The sequence below is a fragment of the Mesocricetus auratus genome, unplaced genomic scaffold (assembly GCF_017639785.1).
Source record: "Mesocricetus auratus isolate SY011 unplaced genomic scaffold, BCM_Maur_2.0 Super-Scaffold_100015, whole genome shotgun sequence".
Lineage (NCBI taxonomy): Eukaryota > Metazoa > Chordata > Mammalia > Rodentia > Cricetidae > Mesocricetus > Mesocricetus auratus.
In genome coordinates, this window is record NW_024429198.1 from 43244445 (window position 1) to 43261494 (window position 17050).

Consider the following 17050-nt stretch of genomic DNA (forward strand, 5'->3'; position numbering starts at 1 on the left):
CAAGTCTGCACGAGTGTGTGTGGTATGTCTATCTGTGTGTGTGTCTCTGTGTGTGTACACAGTGTGTCTGTCTGTGTGTGTGTGTGCATGTGTGTTTGTCTGTGTTTAGTGTGTATGGTGTCTGTGTGTGTGTGTGTCTGTATGTCTGCTTGTCTCTTTCTGTGTATACATGTGTGTTATTGTGGATTGAACCTAGTCCTCATGCATACTAGGCAAGTACTCTACTGCTGAACTATAACTTCATCACGATTTTTGCTGTTGATTTTTAGAGATAAGTTGTCAATAAATTGTCCAGGCTGCCTCTGAACTCGCTTTGTAGCCCAGAACAGACCTTGAACTTGGGATCACCTGTCTCAATCTCCTAGGTAGCTGAACATAGGTCACAACCATTGAGCCTGGCTGGAACTGTTCTAGTATCAGAATGATATAGCAAATGGGAAAGCATCTCAGTGCTCCTAGGAAATGTACCAGGAAGACCTAGGAGAACTGTGATCTCCAAACACTAGTCTGCATGTTTTCTGTCTCACTGAGTCACACCCCAGAGAATATCCGCCCATTTCCCACTGACAGACTTGTGCATAATCTCACCCAAATAAAATAGTAGAGAATGTGTTAGCAACATTGCAGTAATAATTATATATTTTACACATTGGGGGAACTCACTTAAAAAGAATTTACAATACAAGGACATTCTCACCTTTTATTTAAATTCTCCAACATGCAGACAGAAGGTACACCTGCATTTAAAAGTTCCAGTTTAGTTGTCTCGCCAACCTTTCCCTGTACTCTGACCTTATTCATCTTTCTGAACTGTAAAAATGGTGTTAGCTCTCTCCTTAATCCACACTGTACCTTCTCAAGGGAAGACCCATGCTTTATTTACCTCTGGGTCTCAAGCATAACAGTACAAGGCATACAGCAGATGCTCAAAATAGGTTCTGCTACAGGTAATCACCTCCAGGTGTGTGTGGGAGTGCATGGTGGGAACAGCAAGGAGTCAGAGTCAGGAGCTAATGCATTCGCAATGAAGGGAGAATATTTGCCAAAGATAAGACCCTTCCTCCTACTGCATCTCCCAAAACACTGACAGACCAAAACAAATCTACCCCGGTGGGCAGTGTCCCACGCTGGCCCTGACAGGGATAGCCACAAATCTGAGCAGAGGACAGATTTCTGGATGCTGGTCTCCCAGCATCAAGCGGTAGTGGCCAGTGGGAAAGTGGTCCACACTCTGATTCAAACGTCTTCACCACTTTACTGAACAAAGCGAATCTGGACAGAGTTGAGTATTTATTGAAGAGCACCACAGCCTCAGCCAGGGAGTCCCAAGTACCAGGGTTGAAGGCAATAAATATCCTCACAGCAGACAGAGGGAGAAAGCACATAATAAGAGCTGAGGACCACGGGGGCTCATTTCTCCATGCTGCTATACCTCTGCTACATGGCATATATCTTCCGCGCAGAACTACCCACTATAACCCAACTCTGGGAAATACTTTTCTTTTCAGCACTGAGAATTAAACTCAAAGCCTAGTGCATGCTGGGTACTATGCCATTGAACTGTAGCCCCAGGAAACATTTTGAAATACGTAGAACCATTGGCATATTTTGGGAAAAGTATCTTAAGATCCAGCCAGTAGCTGGAGGGTGGCAACAGGCAGATCCCCAGGGGTTAGCAGTCAGTCTAGCTGAAATGAGAAGCTCCAGGTTAGGTAAGAGACCCTGTCTCAAATAAAGTAAGCAACAGAAGAAGACCCCAGGACCTCTGGAATGAATACACACACACCACACACACATACATACACACACACACACACACACACACACACACTACACCCACACACTACACCCACACACCACATACACACCCACATCACACACACACCACACACACACACCACACACACACACACCACACACACACCCATATCACATACACACCCACATCACATACACACACACCACACACACACACACAGCACCAGCAGAATGAATAATTGGGACTTTTTTCTTCTTCTTTCTTTTCTTTTCTTTTTTTCTTTTTTTGGTTGAGGGTAAAGGTAGCGAACAGTCATGCTTAGAGTGAATTTTACATTCAAAACAGTACTGGAGAGCTGGCTCGGTGGTTATTGTGTACTGCAGAGGACCTGAGTTCAATTCCTAGCACCCATATATATCAGGAGGCTCACAAACACCTATAACTCTAACTCCAGAAGATCTGATGCCCTCTTCTGGCCTCTGGCAGTACTTGTTTTCATGTTTGTGCACATAATTAAAAATCAAAGGGTATTTTACTAACTGCTGGGTTGAGTTGCACAACAGGAGATTTCTATGAAAATGGAGCTGCATTGAGTGTTGAATGTTGTAAGTCAAGTAACTTCTGTTGTTGGAGTTTCTTTCCAGCCTGATCCCACAGCCACTTTGCCCCATATAAATACACAGATGCTATATTAATTATAAAACTGTTGGCTGACGACTATGGTTTCATATTGGCTAGCTCTGTCTTAATTATTAACCCATTTCTATTAATCTAAGTATTTCTGCATGGTCTTATCTTACTGGAGAAGGGTCCAGATCTGTTACTCCTTCCTCCGCTACATGGTGTCTCTCCACGGCCTCCCTCCCTCTCCTCACTCCTTCCTCTCGTAGCCCCACCTATCCTTCCTGCCTGGCTGTTGGCCAAACAGTGTTTTATTCATCAGCCAATACGAGAAACATATACAGAAGGACATCCCACATCAAACTTCCTTAGAAATCATCGTCACCAGGTGCTAAATTATACATCTAACCCAGTCCTCTCGCTCAAAGTCTGTATGTTAGGCACACTTGGAACCTCAGCAGTAAGTCTCACTTTCTCAGTCAAGTCTCTGCAGCAAATAGCCTAAGGATGCTAGAGCCCAAGAACCATGCTGAGCTGTCCCATACAGCAGGATGACCCATCCTCTGCTTGGCCGGTAAGGGCACACACAGGAGTCCATATGCCACACTTAAAAGGTTATAGATTAAGCCGGGCGGTGGTGGCGCACGCCTTTAATCCCAGCACTCGGGAGGCAGAGGCAGGCGGATCTCCTGTGAGTTCGAGGCCAGGCTGGTCCTACATCCTCCAAAACAATACAGAGAAACCCTATCTCGTAAAACCAAAAAAAACCAAAAAACAAAGGTTATAGATTAAGCTTCAGACCTGACTAGCCATATTAACAAATACACCATTCAAACAGCCTAAAGACTAGATTAAAATTTAGAAACCTGAGTGTCTGACACCAGACACTTCACATCATAGGGATCTGGACTCTGGCTCTGTGTGTGTGTGTGTGTGTGTGTGTGTGTGTGTGTGTGTGTGTGTGTGTGTGTGTGTGTCGGAAAGATGGGAACCAACACAAAAGCCAAGCCTAACAGGCCAACTTGTTTAAAATTCTCTAATCAAAATCTTACTGGAAAACAAAAACTCATCTCTAAGCAAGATACACAATATTCTTGAAAAATGTAAATTCTATCTTACCTGAATATGTAGTTTAAGTACTGCTGGTCAATGTCACTGAGAAATTAGAGAAGAAAAAAGATAAGACTCATAAAATAATGGAAACAATTTTTAAATCTATAGATGGTCATTATCCTCTATTAATAAATTCTGCCTCTAAGTTACTGATTTCATAAATTATCAAAGGAGAAGTACTTTGTATTTGAGACCAATTCTTGCCATTTGACCTACAATACCTTTTTAAATTCCACACAATTCACTGAACATGGAGGGCTGGTACCTACATGGTGCCTTGCCTCTGTACTCTCATCTCTTTGGTTTGAGAAGGGATTCTGCAAACTACAGAAAGAGAAATGTGGACACCGACCCAGCCACAAAACCTTTCACCTACAATCTGCCCTGCCTGCAAAAGATTCTAAGGCACCAATGGTGGCACAGGACTGTGGGAACAGCTAACTAATGTCTGATTTGACTTAAGTCCCACTCCACAAGAAGTAACCCATACCCAACACTGCTTGGGTAACCAAGAACCAGGGACTAGATAGTCCTAAGTTAAATATGTAAGGTAAAACCAAAACAGTTTTACCTCAGGTAAAACTAAACAGAACTGGCCAATAGATAGATGATAGATAGATAGATAGATAGATAGATAGATAGATAGATAGGCAGACAGACAGATAGATAGATGACAGACAGATATAGAGATAGATATATAAAACTGATTCCTGATGGTGTTCTGCTATACTCATAGATCAGTGCCTTGTTGAGTTATCATCAGAGAGGCTTCCTCCAGCAGCAGTGGAAACCCACAGCCAGACATTCCTCCAGCAGCAGAAGCCAGACCCACATGCAGAGAGAGTTTAAATTGGAGGTCTCTATCAAATCCCTCCCCTCAGAGCTCAGGGAACTCCATGGAAGAGCTGGAAGGGATGGAGGACACCAGGAGAACAAGGCCCTCTGAATCAACTAAGCAGGGTGCATACGAGCTCAGAGACTGAAGCAGAAATCACAAGGCCTGTGCCAGGTCCTCAGAGTATGAATTATAGCTATTACCTTAGTGTTTTTAAGGGACTCCTGACTGAGAACGAACAGGTCTCTAACTCTTGTGCCTGCTTTTGGGACTTTTTTCTTCCTGTTGGGTTGTTGTGTCCAACTTCAGTATGAAAGATTTTGCTTTATCTTTATTTTGTCTTATTTGTTTAACTCTTAGAAGCCTGTTCTTTTCTAATGAAAGACAGAAAGGGAATAGGTCCAGAGGGGGGAAGCGCAGAGAAACTGGAAGAAACTATAATCAGGATATATTGTATGAGAAAAGGATCGCACACAATATCACACAATATTTCAATAAAAGAAAGAAGGAGGAAGGGAGGAAAGAAGGAAGGAAGGAAGGAAGGAAGGAAGGAAGGAAGGAAGGAAGGAAGGAAGGAAGGAAGGAAGATTACTGACCTGGCAAAACTAAAAAAAAAAACACAATACTTTTCAGGATCAAACAAAGTATATTCTTATTTCAAGTTAGTTATCCAGGTAAGAAATAAACCAGCTCCCCCACACCAGGAGTCAGGTTAGAGTGGCAAAGCCCACCGTAGCAGTGTCAAAGAAGCAGGAAACTCAAATTCTAAACTCCTTCAACCAATGGGCCCATTCGTTTTTAACACAATTGCTAGTTTAGTGCTAATAGACACCTCACTTGGGTCAGCTGCTTCCCACCTATGTGTTGGCAACTTTCACAGGGGCATCAGCTATCAACCCTATCAACTGTCTTGGACCACTGGATGCCCTGGCTTTCAGGGCTGGCACCCTTAGCAGATAAATCCAGGGCCTATGAGATGGCTCAGCTGTACAGCTATCTGAGGCCCTCCGTTTGTTCTCTAGGAACTGATGGTAGAAAGAGAAACCTGACTTCCAAAAGCTATCTTCTCACTTACATATGAACTGTGGCACAAGAGCATCACATATATGCTTGCCATACACACAATATTTCTTTTTTAGGATACAGAATGCTCAAATAAACTCAAAATTCAGCTAAAAACTTCTATCTCAGTGTGTGTTCTAATACCACATGGTATAAACTATAGGAACCACATCGGATTTCAAGTGGGCATTGTGTACTCTGATATGGCTTTTTTTTTTTCCTGAGACATGGTTTCTCTGTGGAGCCTAGTCAAGTCTTGAACACTAGATCATCTTGCCAGAGAGGAATTTATAAGAATTCACAACCACACCTAGCTCTGCTGGTTTCTGGCTGCAAAAATACTTCACTCAAAGAATGAAAGGCGACCCAAGAAGTGAAAGTCACAGGGACAGCGCCTTGGCTTGGGAGTCATCCCCTAGGCCTTCCTCTCTGGGCCTCCATACCCAGAGGTCAGCTGGCCAGTCTCAAGCCCTAGCTCAGTGGAGACAAGAATTCTTCCCTTTCCTTTTTTCTTTTTATTCTTCTTTTTTTAAATTTTACATTCACCAGAGCTGTTTCATTGGCTATCTACAACAAAGACTGGGAACTAGGAAGACTTCTAGACATAAACTGAGTCAAATTTTAGGGGCAGTGGAAACAAGAACACAGAACTTGCCCCTCTGAGCTACAAGCAGTCAAGCGGCCCCTGGAACAACTAAGGGTTCGGGCATTCATTAAATTACCACCTATGTGGCTGAGCCTAAAGGGGAGGAGACTTCCTGGCCTCTGCACGTGTTGCTAAAGGCAGGCACAAGAGGCCCAAGAGGGACGGCTTTGGGGCCATCTACTCTCCTGGCTGCATCCGTTTAGCCAACCAACTCCCCAAATATTAGGAGCTTACCTTAACACGCTGGGCTTCTGGGATTTCCGAAGTATTTTGTAAGCCCCTAGATATGAAGACACACGAGTCATCGGCACTTTTTGTTTAAGGAGCTGCCCACACTTCGAGAAAAGCAGAAAATGTCACAGGGAAAAGGCAGCTGGCCCCTTCTCCCTCTTTTGTTAATCCCAAAGATGGAAGGAGAAAGACCACTGACCCAAATCATCAGGGCCAAATTAATTAAAGCAAGCAATTAATTAAAGCAAGTTTTTTATTCATATATATGGGCTGCCTCCCCCTAAGGAGGGGTTTGAGAGATCAGCATTACACATGAGGAAGACAAGATTTTTATAGCCAGGGGTAGGGGGTTTCCAAATGGGGGATTTGGTGGGCAGAATAGGTGGGTTATAGGAGCAGAACATAACAAGTTAGTCCTAACACCTCCTGAAGCAAAGACATGATTGCATGGTGGTCCTAACAAGGTAGTCATAACAAACCTTTTGAAACAAAGGGTAGGGTTGCAAAATGGTTATTGGCTTTTTAAAACAAAGACATAGTTGCCATTCCTGAACAGGCAGTACACAACCACCAGTAGTTAGGTTACAGGTGGGGCAAAGCCCAATCCTTGAGAAACAGAGGTTTGATCATAAACAGAAATGAGCCTAGTTTGTCTTTGCTACAAGATGACGTTTAAGCCTAAAATGGAGGCAGGCTGGCTCTTCAATCTCACAGGGAAAAAGCCCCAGGGGCACTGGCCTCCTTCTCCTGATCCACAGACTGACAGAAGGAAACAAACTGGAAGGCTGCGGGTATGCAGCCCCATGCTAATGTGGGTACTTCAGCGGCCAGCAGCAAGCACATGAATGAGTGAGCGGTGGCTCTGCTCACAGGGCAGTCTCATGTCCTTCCCACAATGCACTTGGAGAAGGGAAACCCCTGAGATTTCTGACTGCAAAGTCAAACACGAAATACTGAAGTCATGACTTGAAATGAAATCAGACAGTCTTTTAATTTCGCCTTTTGTTTTTTTGTTTGCTACTGAAAGAATTTTAGACTTGACATTCTGAATGTCTCTCAGGAAGCCTGTATGTCCAGAAATGAGCTCCAGCTAGACTATATAGAAGGATTTCCAATGGTTTAGATAAAGCAAGCATTCCTTAGGAACTTGTGAAACTGGTTTTCCATCCCCAAAAGGAGTCCTTCCAGGCAACTACTCAGCCCTCACCCTCCCCACCCCGCCCCCATGCCCTGGGGCTTCTCCCCCCCCCCCCACTCAGGTGTTCTCTGAGCTTTTTCTCTCTCTCTCTCTCTCTCTCTCTCTCTCTCTCTCTCTCTCTCTCTCAGGTGTTCTCTGAGCTTTTTCTGTCTCTCTCTCTCTCTCTCTCTCTCTCTCTCTCTCTCTCTCTCTCTCTCTCTCTCTCTCTCTCTCTCTCTCTCTCTCTCTCTCTCTCTCTCTCTCTCTCTCTCTCTCTCTCTCTCTCTCTCTCTCTCTCTCTCTCTCTCTCTCTCTCTCTCTCTCTCTCTCTCTCTCTCTCTCTCTCTCTCTCTCTCTCTCTCTCTCTCTCTCTCTCTCTCTCTCTCTCTCTCTCTCTCTCTCTCTCTCTCTCTCTCTCTCTCTCTCTCTCTCTCTCTCTCTCTCTCTCTCTCTCCATAATCTCTGCTATTCCCTCCTGCTCTCCCAGCCTGGCCATGCCCAACCTGCTTTCCTTTCTCTGCTCTGCCTCTTGCAGATGCCTCTCAATATTTTCCTTCCTGCCCGCACTAAAGAGCTTGCCCCTAGTGCAGCAATCACATCAGTGGTTTCTTTACCGATCCCCCTCGTACTCTGAGCCTGCCATTTGTACAGAAGACCAACCAACATTACAAGTAAAACCCAAACCAAGAGAGTTGGGCACAAAAGAGAAATTACATTGGAAATATCTGAGGAAAATTACAAACAAGAAAAAAATCTAGAAAATGTCTATTTAACTTTAACCTTAATATCTTTATTTTCATATTGTGTAGGGTCCACTAAAAAAATGGCTATACAGTAAGAGCTTAATAACAGTCCTCAATTATTTAAGTAAACATTTTTTTTAAACTTACCTACACAAAATAAGTGAACTACGGCCCAAAAATATCCATCTGGATCAAACTGTAACACAGGATTAAAAAGGAAAGGAAAAGCTCAATTATAGACAAACATAAATTACACCGCAGTCAGGACCAGGTGAACATAGCAAGAAAGCTCCCAGAACCAGCTCATTTCCCCAAACAGCTTCCCAGGCTCTCTAGTATCCCCTCCCTCCCACCCCTCATGACATCCAAAGACCACTATGACTGTTGTGGTAAAGAATGGAACCTCTCGGCCGGGCGTTGGTGGCACACACCTTTAATCCCAGCACTCGGGAGGCAGAGGCAGGCGGATCTCTGTGAGTTCGAGGCCAGCCTGGTCTACAAGAGCTAGTTCCAGGACAGCCTCCAAAACAATACAGAAACCCTGTCTCAAAAAACCAAAAAAAAAAAAAAAAAAAGAATGGAACCTCTCTGTAGATGGAGACATGCAATGTTTCCTCTCTGAAAAGGGAATCTGGTTGGGTGGGTCCTAGCCTGGCAGGGAACTACCCACAGAAATGCAGGACCACCTGAGGAAGGCTGGCTCGCCGCAAAACATGCTTAAAAAACAAGTGGAATAAGAATCCTTTTAATGAGATACTCTACTTTTACTTCCCGGAATTATCACTCCCAGAACTGCCCCTACTGCCTGCCTTGGGGTTCAGCTGTGACCCCCTTTCTAACTCAGAAAGACACTGTGGTGGTCTGAATGTAACTGGCCCCCACAAGCTCACAGGGAGAGGCATTGTTAGGAAGTGTGACTTTGTTGAAGCTGTGTTGCCTTTTGGAAGAAGTGTGTCACTGTGGGGTTGGTCTTTGAGATGCTCCATGCTCAAGCTACTCCCAGTGTTGGAGAACATTTCCTATTGCCTGGTGTAGTGAAGGGACCAGCCCCCTGTGCCCCCTGTTTTAGCACATGACAGGCTAGCATGTGCTCCCCTGACCTTGCCCCTCCTGTCTGGGTTACTAGGAGGTCAGATGCCCTCCTCATGGCAAGGAGCCAGTCAGAAGTTAGCTGGCAGGGCTGTGCTTTACGACTCTGGGCGTGCTTTAAGGACAAGTACACAACAGTGACATACAGAGCATAGCAACCGCCCTGGGAGGGCCTATGGGCCATAACAACCAGTTGACCAATCAACACAGGGCAGGTCGTCCAAGCCCGGGAGTGCACCAATCCTGAGACCGTTGCATGCCCCTAGACACTCCCCTTACGCTGCCCTTTAAGATCCCTGCCTTGTGGTTTCTGGGGGTCTTTCTCCAGCTACACGCTACAGTGAGTGGATGAAAGGCCCAATCTAATGGGGTTAGCTCATTAAACAACCACAATAAAAGACTCTGCTTTTGCACAGAAATGGGCCCCTTGGTGATTTTGGGGTTCAGAACTTGGGCACAACAGCAGGACTCTCAGCTACAGCTATGGCATCATGTCTACCCGCATGTTGCCATGTCCCACCACGATGACAATGAACTGCGGTAAGCCAGTCACCCCAGTTAAATGTTTTCCTTTATAGAGTTACTGTGGTCGTGGTGTCTCTTCACAATAGAAATAACTAAGAAAGAAGCAAACTTTTTCCTTTATTTCTTCTAGAAGCAGTCCAGAAACTACAAATGCTTTTTCTGACACTTTGGGTTACCTCATTCTTTCTTTAATGCTCTGCTCCTCCTCAGTCATGGCGGCTGTCTGCCACCCTGTGGCTGACCTCTACATCAGCCACTTAACTTAAAAAGCAACCCCCACCCCTTCTCTCCAGCATTCTCTTCAGCTGCTGAGATGTGCGGCTTGCTCGCTTGTGGTGGTGTTCTTTTAAACTCTAATAAAATTGTCCTCCAGTTTCTATTTGAGTTCACTCTTTTTTTATTAATAAGACTAAGAACCCTCAAAAGAAACCCTGATTTCCCATGTATCATCTGGTGATCGCCCTTGAGCCTCTTACGTGCTTTCCAGCTTCAATGTCTCCCTGGCAGGTGCCTGGCCTCCCCCTCCCAGTGTTATGACGATCTGTTTCCTGCCTGTTCCCTCTCCCTTGCTCTACATGGCCTTCAACGTCTGCTGGGACAGACTAGTGTCTGCATTCTTGCATCCCAGCTCAGAATGCAGACTTGGTAGAATCTTGAGAATGCCAGGGGAGAAAGGAAAAAAGGTAAGCAAGAAAGAAAAAAACTGGCCATGAGATGATGATTAGGGCTGAAATGGGCTGGGCACAGGATGCCAGTGAAAACTACCCTGCAGAAGAAGTCGTGTTAAGGATGAGAAGGAAAATCAGCTTTGATTGAGTGCCCAAAGCTGGGGTGACTTAGGTGTGGAACCACAGGTTCCAGAGGCAGGTCAGACTGCACGCCTCCAGGAGCCACTGTTAAGCCTGGAGAAATGATAGGCTGGGCCACAGGACAGCCAGCCTGATAGCTTTGCTAGACCAGGCTATCATGGTTCTACAAGAAAGGCATAGAAACAAGAGTCTGCGACAGTACCGTGAGTTCACTGGGCATACGTACCTGCGCATCCTGAAAGGGAAGGCACCCTGCAGCAGCCACGAGGAAGAGGGCACTGTGGACAGACAGACGGAACAGGCAACTTCAGCTTTCAGCATCAAAGCACGTCTCAGACAGTGCAGCAGGGATGGACGGACACAGACACACAGACGCACACACACACAGACGCACACACACACACAGACGCACACACACAGACAGACAGACACACACACAGACAGACAGACACAAACACACACACATACACACACATACACACACACACACAGAGGAATCTGCAAGTGGCCAAGAGACTCTACCACGCCTGCCCTGACCATCTTTCGAGTCCCACTACCTACATCTCAGTCATACACCCTGCTGACAGTCGGGCATTTCCTTCTCTGCGGCTCAGTTAACTTGTTCCTAAGCCCAGTATTTACTGAGTACCTGAAAACTAGAGGTGGCTCACCCCAAAAGTGTTCCTGGTCACCATCAATGCCCCCAGATATGAAAGAGGCAACCTGGGAGATCAGATCACAGCCATGTCGATCACTAAGTGACTGCAGCACGGAAAGTGCATGACGTCCTTGTCCACCACCGCCTTGTCTAAACAATTGACCTCATCTAATAACAGGGCATATCCGTCATGTGCTCCTTGATAGGATGCACTAAGGACACAGGACCAAGCCTGTGGTACCTCTTTCTTATGTGCTTTGAATTAAGTCATGAGGAAATAATACAATAAACCCAAACAACCGGCCTGGACCTTCACAAAGGTGGAGGCCAGGCTGGCTGAGAAGGTGAAGGCACTTGTCACCAAGCCTGATGACCTGAGTTCAATTCCTGGGCCACACACGGTAGAAGGAAAGAAGTAAACCCAGTAAGTTGTCCTTTGACCTCCACATATCACATACGATGTAGCACAAGCACGTGTGCACACAACATGGGCACACTCTCACACACTCACACACACACACATACACACAACACACACACTCACACACACATATACCCCACAATAAATAATTATAGTTTTAAACACGTTTAATGGGAAGGCAAGTAAAAAAAGAGAGATACAGAGAAAGAGTGGAGAACTGACCAAGATTAAAGCACATGCACGACACGCGCCATCCTGGAGGGCAAATGGTTATAAAAGATAAAATGGTAATTTAAGAGGAACTCAGTGCCAGATGAGAGCATCATATCAATGCCCGTCTTCTAATGCTCCTGGCTATGGCGGGGGTGGCTGACATTAGGAGACAAGCAGAGTATTTAAGAACGGGGTTATGGTCTTTGCAACTTATTCTCAAGTGGATTAGAAAAATGTGAGTAGTGAAATATATATTCTTCCATACACTGTTATATTTATATACATGGGCATATATATACACATATATATGCATATATGAGAAGACACAGAACAAATACAAAAATGGTAGAAATGGGTAAGTGTAGGAATTCACTGTAAGATCCTTGTTTAATCTTTTCTTAAAATACTTTTTTTTAACAATTTGTTTTTATTTTATGTGCACTGATGTTTTGCCTGCATGCATGTCTGTATGAGGGTGTTGGATCCCCTGGAACTAGATGTATAGACAGTTGTGAGCCGCCATGTAAATGCTGGGAATTGAACCAAGTGCTCTTAACCCCTGAGCCATCTCTTCAGCCCCTCCTACTTAATCTTTATTTCCCAGGTAAAACGCTTTTTAAGAAAAACCTCCCATAACCCTGAAATACAGGTGAAATGCTACAGTGCTGGGATTTGTGTCAAGGTTACCCAGAAGTGAGGCAGTGAGTGGCTAATCAGAGGTATTTTCAGACCTCTCCTTGATGCATATTTTGTCCAACAATTCCCTCCAAAATGCACAAACCACAAACCAGCTAATGGAATACTAACAGCTTTTCACAGCAGCTAGTCTCCTTCTAAAGAGGAGGATGGGTCCTAAGGTTTTGTTTACATTTTTTCTTTCAAATACTAAAGGCCAAAGGAGGAGAGGGAGATTAAATGGGATGAAAGCCCAGAAATACATTCAACAGCAACAACTTAGCCCCACCTTATCAAAGCAACTCCACTGGTGTCCCACCTTCAGCACAGGGCTTCTTAGTCATTGCTGAGGGAGGGGCAGTCCAAGTCACAGACCACTGTTAGAACAAGGACATGGAAGTACAGGGACTTGGGACACACTCTGCTAAGGACCTAAGGCATGGCATTTTTAAACCTGTTTATGATCATAGCTCTGGACCACAATTCAGACCCTGGGACGTACCCGCACCATCAAGGATAATCATAGAGAACCAAAGTTTAATGTCAACTTTATCTGAAAGGAGGGAACCTTAGATGAGAAGAAGTCTCCATAAGATCATCTGTAAGACCTTGATGGGGGGGGGGGGGGGGGCTGGAGAGATGGCTCAGTGGCTAAGAGCATGGACTGGTCTGCTAGAGGTCCTGAGTTCAATTCCCAGCAACCACATGGTGGCTCACAACCACCTGTAATGAGATCCATTGCCCTCTTCTGGCCTGTAAGGATGCGTGCAGACATAATAAACAAATAAATCTTAAAAAAAAAAAAGACCTTGTTTTTTTTGTTTTGTTTTGTTTTGTTTTTTAGACCGGTTTTCTCTGTATAACAGCCCTGGCTGTCCTGGAACTCACTTTGTAGATCCCCCTGCCTCTGTCTCCTGAGTGCTAGAATTAAGGCATTTAGTAAGGCATTTTCTTAATTGGTAATTGATGGGGAGAGCCTAGCATATTATGGGTGCTGCCACCCCTGGGCTGGTGGTCCTGGGTTGTATAAGAAAGCAGGCTGAGCAAGCCATAGGAAGCAAGCCAATAAGCAGCACTCCTCATGGCCTCTGCATCAGCTCCTGCCTCCCTGTTCCTGCCCTGCTTAAGTTCCTGTCCTGACTTCCTTTGGATGAACTGTGATAAGGACAAGTAAACCGAATAAGCCATCTCCTCCCAACTTGCTTTCTGGTCACATGGTGTTTCATTGCAGCAACAGAAACCCAATCATGCAAATTATTTTTTTTCGCCGCCCCCCACCCCGATGCAAATTATTTTAAATGTAAGTGTATGCATACACAGATTTGTGTGTGAAGGGTGCACATGTGTGTGCAGGCTAGAGGCCATGCCTCAGGAATGGTCCACTTTGTTGTTTTCATTTGGTTCTCTGTCACTGTACAATTAGTGAAGCTTTGTGTACTCAGTGTAGAAACAGGCTTAGTTTTTCCTCTCAGAAGAAAGTTTTGCACCCTTTAATGCCAGCACTTGGGAGGTAGAAGAAGGTAGATCTCTGTGAGTTTCAGGCCAGCCTAGTCTACATATTGAGTTCCAGGACAGCCAGGTCTACCCAGAGAAACCCTGTCTCCAAAAAAGAAAATACTTCAAGAAGAGGAGAATAATTAAAAAAAAATAAGAAACAAAGTACAAATATATGACTGTTCATAGTAAATTCCTCCTTCACCAGTTTACCAGCTGAGTTAAAATCAGGACAAGCCTTATGCCCTTGGGTGCTTTAACTTACCTACAGATCTTTGTGGGTGATGTTTTCTGTATGAAAGTAAAAAACATAATTAGTTAGCCTTTAAAACCTCTTTAGTTCTCTTGAACAAAAGCATTTAGATAAAAGGCAAATACTTCATTAAGTCAAGTTTTTAGGAGGCTTAAGAGCTCACTGTCAGGGGCTGGAGAGACGCCTTAGCAGTTAAGAGCTCTGGGTGCTCTTCCAAAGGTCCTGAGTTCAATTCCCAGCACCAACATGGTGGATCTGATGCCCTTTCTGGGGTGTGTTCATGCAAACAAAACTGCCACATGCATAAGATATGTAAGTAAGTAAGGCTTCTTTTCTTTTATAGAGAACTTGCTACCACAATGCTTCCTGCTGCTTTCTACTGCTTGGACCAAAGAATGGCATGGCTGCAGCTGAGTCCTCTGTCAAGCTCTTTGATCACAGGTACTGTGTTTGCTTATGAAAAACAAAATGAATCCCAGGCATCAGCCTGGGAATCCAGCATGGGACTGATCAAGACCCCCTGAATCTGGGTGTCAGTGAGGAGGCCTAGGGAATCTATTGAGCCTTGGGCAGTAGATCAGTACCCATCCCAAGTATACACACGGACTTTAGACTCCCATAGAACAATGTGAGGTGCACTCTCACCCTGAACTCTTGGGGAAGGGTCTAGGCCCTGCCCTATATGAAATGACAGACTATGGACACCCCCATGGAGGGCCTCACCCTCCCTGGGGGAATGAGGGGATAACGGGGGGGGGGTTGGGGAGAGGGCACGGGAGGAGGGGAGGGAATGGGAGAGGGACCTGGAACTGACTTGTGAAGCAACCTTGTTTCTTATCTAAATTTAAACTGGAAAATAAAATAGAAAAAAAAAGAAAAAAAAGAAAAACAAAATGATATTGGTGCCAATTTTTAAATCTTACACACCAATCCAAGGACATGGAGAGAAATCAATGTGATCTATACAGGAAAAGGAACTAACCTCTATTTACTGACCTATAAAAAATACTTGTGTATGTGTATCTGCATGACTTTACATGTACTACATACATGCAAATACCCACAGAGGCCAGAAGAGGGCATCAGATCTCCTGGAACTGGAGTTACAAGATGATTGATTGTGAGACACTCAGTGTGAGTGTTGGGACCAGAACCCAGGTTTCTGCAAAGGTAGCAAGTGATCTAAACCTCTAAGCCACACCTTCCATCCCATATTTAATGATTTTGGGGAGGGGACTGGTCTTGCTATATTTCCCAGACTGTCCTTGAACTCCTAAACTCAAATGATCCTCCTGCCTCAGCCTCCTGTATAGCTGTTAACAGGCATGTATCATTACACACAGCTACACCTATGTCTTCATTCATGCAGCTCTCTCTGATGCTTTGCAATGTTATACATCTTCTGATCTATAAAAAGTAAACAGAAATGGGGATGGGGGCATTTTATCTCACCCACAGAGAGAAGGAAAAAAAGCAGCAGGTTGGGAGAATATAAACCTGGCATTTAAAATGCCTTGAAACGAAGAACTTCTTAGCCTTTTTAACAAATTAAGTAAATTAACCCTTGGCACAGAAGAATGGAGTTTTAGCAGTCACACAGATTTTTCTGTTTGATGATGGGATGGATAGGAAGAATGACAACTTAGTTCTGGGTATTCCAGGATCATTTTACTATCTAGGACAAGCTATAATTTCTGACACCTATTCAGATAGTGTGTTGCTTAGAAGTGGAGGGCTAAAGCCAGGCACAGTGACACACACCTGTCACCCCAGCACTCCAGAGCCCACGGCAGGAGAATAATGACTTCAAGGCCAATGTTGGCTACGGAGTAAGTTCCAAGCTAGCAAGTTCCAGGGTAGTCTAAGGCTGCGGTCTGCTCTCCAGGATATCTTAAGTTTTCATGTTAGTAAATAATTAAGCTACTGTAATTTTAGCAAGCAGCTTCTATTCGAGTACAAAGCTATGACTTGTATCTTTGGGATCTTCTGAACATGGGAAGTAGGGCAAGCATGGCTGTGCTGCCCCCTAGTGGGCAGTGTGCCTGGGCTCATAAGACCTGTATCTTCGACCCCATTATTGTAGAATGTGCTGTCTTTCAAGCTGTATTAGAAGCTAAATATAGTAGAAACCTCACACGTCTAAGAACAAGCATGGAGGGCAGAGGCTGTGGGGGCAGTCTACCTCTGCTATAACATGTCTACCCAGCACCACTGCAGGGCTTGCGACACAGAACAATGCAGCTGCCCAGTCCCTAAGAGTTCAGCCCCTCAGATGAGCAGTCTTCTTTGATTAATTATTTTTACCTTATCTATTCTGAGTTTTGTTTTGTTTGGTACAGGGCTCATGTATCCCAGGCAGGTCTTCCAGCGCTGGGATTCAGGAGGGCACCACCACACCCCCTGTTTTGTTTTCATGAGACAAACTCTACATCTCAGGTGGCCTAGAACTCACCATGTAGTTCAAACTGGTCTTGAACTCAAAATGATTCCCCTGCCTCAGCCTCCTGAAAACTGGGGTCACAGGTATAAGCTAGCATGCCCAGATCTTTTTTAAATTTCAAACACTTTCAGATGGACTACAGAAGCCGGGGGCAGAGTGAGAACACGACACAAGCTCATTACACAGCTCCATCCCCTAGGACTCTGTGCACAACTGGGACATTACTGTAAGCATTCTCATTTTCAGGGTTTGCTCCAGAATAAGCACTCCCAATAATATCTCAGGG

At 44.8% G+C, this 17050-nt stretch overlaps 1 protein-coding gene across 12 annotated transcripts in view; it reads right to left on the reverse strand.

Moving 5' to 3' along the window:
- The window catches only part of Tmem241 (transmembrane protein 241), a 193313-nt gene that overhangs the window by 141674 nt on the left and 34589 nt on the right, over nt 1-17050 (reverse strand). For all 12 annotated transcript variants that reach the window (XR_005881672.1, XR_005881671.1, XM_040757836.1 and 9 more), the window contains 5 exons: nt 14337-14362; nt 10837-10888; nt 8335-8383; nt 6271-6316; nt 3500-3535 (listed from right to left, as the gene is read on the reverse strand). Coding sequence is in view for 10 of the 12 variants with exons in the window: in XM_040757836.1 (XP_040613770.1) it covers nt 3500-3535; nt 6271-6316; nt 8335-8383; nt 10837-10888; nt 14337-14362 (209 nt within the window). In the remaining 2 variants the exon portion in view is untranslated. The remainder of the gene's footprint in view (nt 1-3499; nt 3536-6270; nt 6317-8334; nt 8384-10836; nt 10889-14336; nt 14363-17050) is intronic.